The sequence below is a fragment of the Acanthisitta chloris genome, unplaced genomic scaffold (assembly GCF_000695815.1).
Source record: "Acanthisitta chloris isolate BGI_N310 unplaced genomic scaffold, ASM69581v1 scaffold2749, whole genome shotgun sequence".
NCBI lineage: Eukaryota > Metazoa > Chordata > Aves > Passeriformes > Acanthisittidae > Acanthisitta > Acanthisitta chloris.
This window is the reverse complement of record NW_008690636.1, coordinates 18,251-28,397: the sequence shown is the minus strand read 5'-3', so window position 1 is coordinate 28,397 and position 10,147 is coordinate 18,251. Positions and strand designations below refer to the sequence as shown.

The following is a 10,147-nucleotide window of genomic DNA, read 5'->3' as shown; positions in this document are numbered from 1 at the left end:
TGTGTGCTCATAAGCTAAATGATCACAGTGACCTTCTGGACAGAAGAAAAAGGGAGTGGGGGAGAAAGCAAACACAAAGTATCTTTCTGTGCTGATTCCAGAGGCAAAACAAAAACGTATTGGCCATGTTGGCAGGACACGAGACAGGCAAGGGAGGCAGGAAAGATAAGTGCCTACATTTGTGTACTGCTCTTTTGAGTCTTCTTTGTGTACAGGGACTCGTTCAGCACATAGAAAAATGTATAATCATGAGACAGAGGAGTTCGGGAGGTTAGGAATGGAATGTACCAGTCTGCAACCCTTGTGCCCAAGCAAAAAAACTTTCAAGAAAATATTTCACAAACAAGAAGTTCCAGAATGAGCAGTGAATGCACCAAGAAAAAAAATTTTTTTCCCCTCATCAAAAAGTCATAAGTGCATTTTTGGTTTGGAGAGTAACAATTCCTTCTTTAGTCTTGTGCGCTCACACTCTTTTTTTTTTTTAATATAATTCAGCTCATCTCTTAGCAACAACTTTAGGCACTAAAGGAATCTGGCTTCTTATTCTCTTGTAAAGCACAAGCCCCTTTTGTGTCAGCTTACATTGTTCCAAGTGCAGAAAGGATTTTTATTTTTTTTTGCCTCTCCTCCCAGATACCTGTCACTTTTGTAGAATAAATGGAGCTTAATTTTCAATCTTATAGCTTATGGAAGTGTTTTCTAATCATTCTGTGTCAAACCAGCTAGTTTTATAGTTAAATTTCCTTCTCCAAACCATCATCTTCATGTTTTGGGGACTGCCTATGACAAAGTGTAGGTTTTTACACTGTTATAACATTTAGCCTATATGTGTATAGTAGTACAGATGCAACAAATCACACAAATCCTTGATCTAGATAAGGCATATTATGTGATTATGAAACATTTACTATCCAAAACAACTGTGTTGCTGCCCCCTGAGACCTACCATGAAGCTGAAATGTATGGCTTAGTTCAGTCTGAATTGTCTTTATTGGATAAGGTGTGGCTATAAGCAGAGAGGCAAGAAGATGGGGGGGCAACACTGCTGCCAGTCCTGCCATTTGTAATTCGGTTCTTAATTGCAAGCAGTCCTTGTCTATGCTAGAATAAGCAATAAAAGTATAAAAAAACCCCTTCAGTTAGATACCAATAGTGTAAATCAACATATCTTGATTGACTATAATGGAACAATTCTGTTTTCCTATTTCCAGTTAAGTGACTTAAAAATCAAATAGAGGTACAGCAGATGTGTTCCAGAAGGCATTTGTTTCTAAACCCTAGAAGTCCAGTGCTGTCTGAAGAATCATTGCATGGGTCCAGTACAGCTATTACTGAATTACTGATTACAGAGAGATGTCAGCAAGCCTAAAATGTGAAGTACCTACTTTCATGGCCTGTGTCTTCCTGCATCTTGCTAGTTCGACACTTCTATGAGCATCATATAAAACATTATCAAAGAAACCAAACAAAAACACAGGTCATCTGTGTCATGCTTTACTTTCCCTAACAATAGGGAAATGATACTGTGAGTGGGCTTCTCTCAGAGTCATTCTGGATAAACACTGTCCCACATCGTACAAACTTCCACCACAATGACCAACGCTAGGATTAGTATGAGAAGCAAAATTATATCTTTCCTTAAAAGAATGCCTTCCAGCTTATCACAGCCAAGGTCACTGCCAGGGCAGTGTGGCTTATGTTGTGGTTCCCTGCTGCTTACACATACAGGCATCTTTCAGTCAGGCCTCTGAACTCCCAAAACAAGAACACAACACAGGGAAAGGAGGAAAGCATCATCCCCCCCCCCCCCCTTCACCTCTCAAGTGCAAAATACAGTGAAAATGAGGGTTGCTTCATGTTTTCAGTGCAAAAACCTTTACACAATCCAGTGACAGCTGACACACCCAACAGCTAAATTCCTGTCCCACGTAGTCCAGACTCACAGTTTTAATTTCAGGGACAACAATAATAGCAATGAACACATGAGTTAGCTACAAAAATTAACAGAGGTCAATCAGGGTTGGACTCAATGATCTTTGAGGTCTTTTCTGACGCAGTTGATTCTATGATTATATGTAGGCATGGTTTAAGATGCAAACACACACAGACTCTTCACATATCCTACCCCAAATCTCACAACTATTCTTTCTCTTGCTTTCATTCTAAAGGTATCAGTTTAGGAATCATTCTCACACACATACGAATAAAAGATCTGGTATGTTGTGCCATAGCACAGCCGTGTCAATTACGTTAGCTCCTCAGCCTAATTTTAGCACCCCTAACACACTGCATAGACTACCATGGATTTTTATAAAGTTCTCCAAAGGCAGCACAGTGTCGTTAACTGTCTCCAGATACAGGCCTCAGAGCTACATTAAATTTCTTTTTAGAATTGATGAACTTCAAGTTTTTGTCATTGCAAATGTAAAAATAAACTCTGAAATTCTGGAGAGTCATAAAATACCAAACAGAAGCCTTATTTGTTAAATTTCCTAACGTACACTTGTGTGGGATGTTTGCAACCATGTCATTAAGAAGGGAGGCCATGCTATCAGTGTCCCAGCACTGCTCTGGCCACTTGCTCAAAGTCACCAAGAGCCCAAGTGTTAGATGGCCCCAGCTGTCCATGTTCTGTAGGCATCAGTGGAAGCACTCAAGAACCTGACCCAAACTGTCCATCCGGTTAACCGTTCTCCTCCTGTTTTCCTCTATTCATAAACAATAGGCAAGGCAAAGACTACAGATGAACTCTGGTTTTGATCATACAAAATTAATGCTCTTCCTAATTTAGTACATGAACCTCAGTGCTAATAAGATCTTAAAAATCAAAATGACCATTTAAATGCCTCTGCTGTATCACACTCTACTCTGTCCTTTCATTAGCTTCCTCCTGGAGCTCAGGGCAGAGTGGTATGTTTAATGTTGTATGCTTTATCTATCATACTTGTCACTTGCTCCCAGAACACTGTGACTTTTAGTTAATTTATTTTGTTTAAAAAAAACAAGAAATCCTTTTTCCCTTTCTGATACTGGGAAGTGTTTAGCGCTGAATTCATATTATAGGGCACACTAAGTACTAGAGAAGTGAAAACATTTTCCATTAATAGCACACTGTATTGTGATTAGAGAGATAAACCCCATAACCTATTTGGAGTCCTAAAGATACCATTCTTATTTAACTACAAGTGTGTTTTAGAGACTGCAAGCAGCAGCTTTGGTAGGTAATAGTAGAGACGCCACATTTTAGACAACCAGTCTAAAGTTTTTAGCTGTCCCAATTTACTTGCCCTGTCCGAGGTGGTATATGCACACATTGACTAAATGCCCTTGGCTGTGGCTGCCAAATCATGTTTCTGACAACACAGTCAAAGTAACAGGACATGTTGCAAATACAAAAATGAAAGTAGTTAAGAGATGCCACCATCACTACTCAGGCAATTGCATTCAAATCCAGAAGCCAGGTTCCCAACACTGAAACAAGGCTAGGACACAAAACTGTTCTCACTTCGATTGATCTATCCAGAATATGATAGACTGGATACATGTCCAGAGTATGATACAATGAAAATACAATGCATTACAGCTTTTGAAATAGAAATGGAGGGGCTGTTTCCAATGAGAAATAGTAATTGTTGGTATTTATTAGTAGTGTTCATATCAAAAGACTCTGAAACAAACCCCAAATAAGTAAAGTCAAGCTTAAAACTAAATTATTGTCATTTGGCCACAATCTAAGCTACAACTTGTGTCAATGGTGGTGGGAAAAAGGAAAAAAATACTCCCATACATGAAGAAATTACAGCTGTGGTTTGGAATACACATGAAGCAGTTTTCTGCAGCTCAGTGAAAAACAATCACTTTTAAAGAAACAAAGCAGCATAAATAGTGGTGTTTGAGAGGGGTGACACCCTACATTAGACATATTTCGTTTGTGGTTTTGGTAAGTGATGTCTAATTAGGCATATTAAATTTGGCATTGTAAAGGGAAATAATTTGGTCACCGGAAAACCCCACAGTTAACAGCCTTGAAGCCTATGGCATTTCCTTTTAACAGAGCTAGAAAAGGCCACCATTTCTCTGGAGACAGGAAGAATTCTAAAAGTTTTAAATGAAGGAAAGTTACATTTGGATTTTATGGAATAGTATTTCCAAGAAAGACAGGTATTTTATTTTTTTTTGCTAAAGTTTCTCAACTTGTTTTGTTTGGATGTTTTTTCTCTCTCCTTCCACAGAGAACTTACATCTTCACTTTCCTATTGAGCTCACGTGTCTTCATTCACCCACATGAGCTCCTGGCTAAAGTGGGGCAAATCTGCATTAAACAGAAGCAGCAGCTGGAAACGGGGACTGAGGCAGAAAAGGTAAATGAAACAATATGTCCTTCAGTTAGTTGTGCTACTGGCATTTATTTCCCCCCCTCTCCTTCTTATTGTAAAGCTAAATAGACTGATAAACAGTAAATGGAAATTGCAATTGACATTTTTTGCTGGATGCACTTTTATTTGAGTCTTTTTTCTTGAAGTACCTTTACTTCTTTTGCTGGCCACAGGCATAGGTTATGTACTACCTTACTAGTTGGATACTGTGGCTGCCAAACCAAATTTACACATGAGTTGTGCTGTGCACTGGAGCAACGTGTATCTGCTGTGAAACCTGCCCAGCAAGTTGCTTTGCACTTTTGAACTTTCACCAAGTTAGGTTTTTCTTGAATCTCATTTCGCTTTCTCCAGTCACCCACACTATCCTATTGGAGTTAAGTGCTCTTCTGTAGGTTATTGTTGGGGTGAATCTCATTTCGCTTTCTCCAGTCACCCGTACCATCCTATTGGAGTTAAGTGCTCTGCTGTCGGTTATTGTTGGGGTAGTTTAAGTTTTTGTAACAGTAAATAAGAAAGTTACACCTCATAAAAATTAAGGGATGCACTATTTAAAACGGTAGCCTGTGCTGACATGCTTTACTAGAATTGATTAAACCACACTGGCACTTAAATGCAGCTAAAGTGTCACCATTTGCAAAGTATATATTGAAGGACTTTTGACTGAAGGTGAAATTCCAGAGTAGACTAAACTGGGATGTAAAAAAGAATGACAAAACCAGGATAGGATTAGCAAGTATTTAAAGACCTAGATTGTTCAAATCCTGGGCATGTTTTGGTTCCATTGTTCTCTTGTGAGAAATTACATGCTCACATTCCTAATCTTCAACACATTGATAGTCCCATTTCATTTTCTCCATGGTGTATCAGCACTCTGAGTGAGGAGCACAAAAGGTAACTCTGTGCTTTGTCAACACAAAGTTTTTGACAGCAACACTTGACCTAAGGACTTCTTACTCACATACTATTCCTGGTGTGCAGTCTAATTTTTTTTTAGGTCACAGGACAAGGTAACCATGGTGCAAAATGACTGTCATCCAGGTCAGTCCCCTGATCTACTCTTCAAATAGCTATGTAACTTGTCATGTAGGTGCTAGAGAAATCAAGGGGTCAGGGAAGGAATCTGCAAGAACCACACCAGTGCATCCTGTTTTATACACAGAGGTGATAACTGTTCCCACTGCCTCTGCCAAACTAATTCATGACTGAACAACCTAAAACAGATGCTCTGTAAATTGTAATGGTTCCTCAGCAACATGTAACTGAACAACAGAGGTAAGAACCTGTAAGAGATGCCATGACCAGCTGAAACACTGAATGAATTAAATCTGAGCTGTAGACACATGAAGAGAAAGACTGCTGTGAGTAGCAAGTGTCCAAATACGTTCATGAAGTACTTGGATTTAAAATTAATGGAATATAAGATGAAACTTCTGTGATTAACAGTGCACTTAGGAGAATATCAGATGAAAACAGTCTCTGGTTGCCATATCACTTGGCAGTGTAAAGATATGATACCAATTGCAAAGTAGTAATAGTCTGACTTCTCAGCAGATGTGTTATAAAATCATGGCTTCCTCATTGAAATAAAATAGCATTACATCCTAACAACAGGATGTAAAATAGAGCAGCTCATATTCCAGACACCCACACTCTTACACCTTCTGTTGACAGATTGGAAATGGGCCTACAGTAAAACCAACAAACAGCAGGGTGACAATAAAACATTTTTGGGAGGCAGCTTTAATTTACATGCCTTTCCGCTTGCTCTTTCTACCATGCCCTTGATCCCTTCCTAGCCCCTTAATATAAGCTGCATTTTTTCCCTGCCTACTCTAAAGACAAAATTCTTGGAAAACACTACATAAACTTCTGACATTCATTTCAACGCACTCAATCACCCCTTGCCTATACTACTTTACTGCCCTCTACTGCCATCACCTGTATATATTACAGAATAGTTTGGCCACCAGCAGTTGCAAACGTTTGTTTTCTATCTGGGAACAAATAAAAGCTCATTTCACAGGCAGCATAGAAACTCTTGATTCAAGGCACTCTTAAGTATTCACTGTCACAATCCATTAAGGTATCATCAGCTAGCAGCACCTTCTAATTAAGTGGCTGCATAGCAGGAAATAGCTGACTAAAGTAGTTAAAGCATCTCTGATCGTTTCTGATAGAATTTGCTTATGCAAATCTCTTAAGCCAAGAAGCTGACTGACTTGTTCGCTGGATAGTATGTGAGCTGAAAATGTGGCAGGAAGCCTGGTTTTGAGGTTACACACCACAATATCTATCATTCTGTTGGCTTTTTTACGTTACTGGCTAGCCAAAGAGTCCTACAGAAATAAAACCTAGAGAAAAGTGGATTAAGAAGAAACCCACTATGAGCCCACCTCAGTCTTTTTGACTGCCCATAAAAAGGAAGGATTTCACAGTTTAAGACATCAATTACAACATACAAGTCAGTAGAGAAGCTTGACCATAAAGGATAAAATTTAACTGTCCATAGTGCATTAGAGACTGGAAAGACTCAAACAAGATTGTCACAAAAAAGCACTGGGATAGTATTATTGATTACTGTTAAAACTGTGGTGCATTGTTTCTGAAACTTGAGGATGTTTTGTATATCTGAAGTTAAGGAATTTAGAAATAAAAAGAGAAAGAAGAAATTAATTTCTATTAAGATTGTCTTGCCTGCCTTGGAATACATAAGTCCCTTCGAAAATTATTATTTCCCCTGGTATTTGTTGGCAGTAAGTGCTCCTTTTTAAAACCAAGAAATACTCATAACCAGGTCATTGTCATTAAACCTTTCCTACAAACACAGTACTGCTATTGCCCTCCTTTCTGATTGGGAGTTGTTTCTCAGTCCTGTCTTGTCTCAGGCATAACAAGGTCAATCCATAGTACTTAGAATAATAGAAGTATTTTTCTTCTCAAAGAAATATTTCTGAGAGAAGTATTCCCATGGACTCCAGAGAACTCTGTCAGGCCTCACAAGGGGAGGCTCATGTCTGGAGTAGGACTACAGAAAAAGTAGGTTGGGTAGGTTTATTGAAGCCATGATAGAAAGGAAACTGCATGCTGCTACCCACAGACCTGTGTGATTTCCATCTAGGTTATCACATGTATCAAGCCTGTCACGCTGCTTTGGGTTTCATCAGAGTGCATATGAAACAAAAATCCCATGTTCTGCTATACTGATGTCTTTTAGTGTTCCTCTCAGAATGTGTACTTTATTTTCATGAGCATTAAAAGCATCTGATAGAACTTTAAGCTTTTTTTAGACCTGAAGAGCAATAGGGTTTGCAGTTTGTCTTGCAACAGATGTCTAGTTTTCCATCATGAAGGAGGCAAACCCTAACAACATATGAGTAGATACAAGAGATGGGAACTCAATGTTCATAAGTCAATGTGTTTTAAGTGGTACATGGAGTATCATTTGGGATGATTTGGCTGAGTACCACAAATGAGGCACAAAGCTGTCTCATTTCTCTCCTTCAAACCTTTTTCTTCTATATCAGTGCCTAAAAAAATTGACAAAATATAACCTGGTGTTCAGCTGCACCTACTTCAAATCATAACAGCTAACACTACCTCTTCACTGGGCTCCTGGTCTTCAAGGAGCAATGTTAAATAACCTAGAAACAAAAAAGCATCAGCTGTGACTGACTTAGTCTCTTCAACTGCTAGGGTCAGTCTAGACAACCCATAAATTCTTTATGAACTAAGTGTTCATATGGAGATGGCCTAAGCAGTGGCTTATTGTCAGATCGAGGATTTGGGGGTGCATGGTTTAACTTCAACATTCTTATTAATCATTATTAATATTCTCACTGATTATGTGCCAGAGAGATGTTACATGGGAAAAAATAAACCAGCTTAGTTTAGTTGACTTTTGGTTTTGATTAAATAAACTGGAACATCCTATGATCAGATGATGTTTCGGCAAGAGTTCATACCAGTGTTTGGAAGATATTCTCTATTTGTCTTGAAAGAAAATACATAAATTTGCTGTAGTGACACCCACATGCTAAGCCACCCCTAAGAGGCTACTGGGCAGCACAATGGGGAAAGTGCACTGTGCATGGGGAGAATGACCTGCTGTCTAGGGGGACTTCTGGAGCTTACACAAGTGAGGAGGTAAACACAAATGAAAGCTTCCTCTTTTTCCTCAGTGCATCACAAGTTGGGTAGGAGGTTAAATATTACCTGAATTAAGTTTTGATTCATCTTGTTCATTAAATGCGTTCTTAGCACTCACACTCCCAGTTTTACAAGAGAGCTCCCTTGGCTTTATTGATGCTGCTCTCTATTGCTACAGCAGTGAAGTAATTGGCATCCAATTCAGGTCTAACTGATGAAAAGCCTTAGAAGATTCACAGGTAACAAAAGAACTCAGAAAAATAGTTCTCCCTGCCCTTTCTGTGGTTGATAGCTTTTTGAGCAAAAGCCAATACTTTTTATTGTCAAAGTCTGTTTTGATTTAGATGTCGTGGAGAGAACACACAAGTCTTTCCTGTCATTCATTTATTTAATATACAGCTCAATCTGGATGGTCTAATAAATTCTATAGAACAAAAATATCTTTGTGAACATTTCTCATGGCAGATTCTTGGTAGAGTGCTGCAGTTCGTATGAATTTGAATTCAAACACTAAGATGCTGCTGCCTCAGATGGCATAAATCATCTTAAGTCCCATGGACTTCAGTTAAATAAGTCACTCAAATATTCTGTAACCTTCCTGACTTTATACAACTAACCTTCAAAGTGTTGGGCAGGAGACATTACAACGCTATCATGAAAGGAGGCTAAGGGATACTATTTAGGAATCTAGCTCACAGTTAAATGTGTTCTTTTTATATCTCCTTCACCTGCTATTAATGCAAAACATTTTCAAGAGTGTCTCTAGATTTATGCAAACCTTCATCAACTAATTTAATCTGCAGTCATAAAGGTCTATGGTCAGTAATCAACTCATTGTTTCTTTCTAGGCAAAGTTAAAATCCTTTGCTGCCAAAATCATCCAGCTCCTGAAGGAATGGACTGAAACTTTCCCCTATGATTTCCAAGATGAAAAATCCATGAAAGAGTTGAAGGAGATTGCTCACAGGATCACACAATGTGATGAGGTATGGGTGGGAGGGGGGGGGAAAAAGTTAAGTGCCAAAGCAATATTTGTCAACTCTTATATGTAGTTTGTCATGTTATATACCAAACTGCAGGCACTATTTTCTAAATGGGCTACAGCAGCAGTTGCTAAGCTGTCAGTGTAACTGCAGGACAAGGGCTGACTGATGGACTTAATGGTCCATTAGCAGAAACTGTCTATGTATAATCACTAAGTGTAAGAAGAGAAAAAATAGTCATGACAATATGAAAAATCACTGTGGTGCAGAAGGAGAAAAAAACAGTAGCTGTAATGGCTTAATATAGTTAATTTTCAGAAAGAATTATGTACCATGCTTTGTACATTGTTACTACTCTATATATCTAGGTTCTGCAAGACATATCCACTAGTTGTATCAAATGGACTCTGGGCCAGGGTGAAGATGCTTATTATTTAATAGCTCATTCCCAGCTTCTAACAATAATAAGCAGCTGTTTTATTGCTGTTTTGGGTGACATGCACAGTATTTCCACAAAGGAAGTTACCTTTAAGCTCTGCTAGCTAGTCAATCACCAGCCTTAACAGCTCTGAGTTTCTAGCCTATAAAGAAAACTAGGCCTCACAAAAGGCTTCTCTAAAGTAAACAGATAAAGCAAAT

The 10,147-nt window shown here is 38.7% G+C and overlaps 1 protein-coding gene across 2 annotated transcripts in view; it reads left to right on the top strand.

Annotated features, from left to right (window-relative positions):
- RASGEF1A (RasGEF domain family, member 1A) overlaps positions 1-10,147 on the top strand; it is a 22,477-nt gene that overhangs the window by 2,342 nt on the left and 9,988 nt on the right. Inside the window, exons 2-3 of one of the 2 annotated variants that reach the window (XM_009081871.1) lie at positions 4,233-4,361; positions 9,374-9,511. In XM_009081871.1, the coding sequence (XP_009080119.1) occupies positions 4,233-4,361; positions 9,374-9,511 (267 nt within the window). The remainder of the gene's footprint in view (positions 1-4,232; positions 4,362-9,373; positions 9,512-10,147) is intronic. The other variant, XM_009081872.1, reaches the window with a different exon arrangement.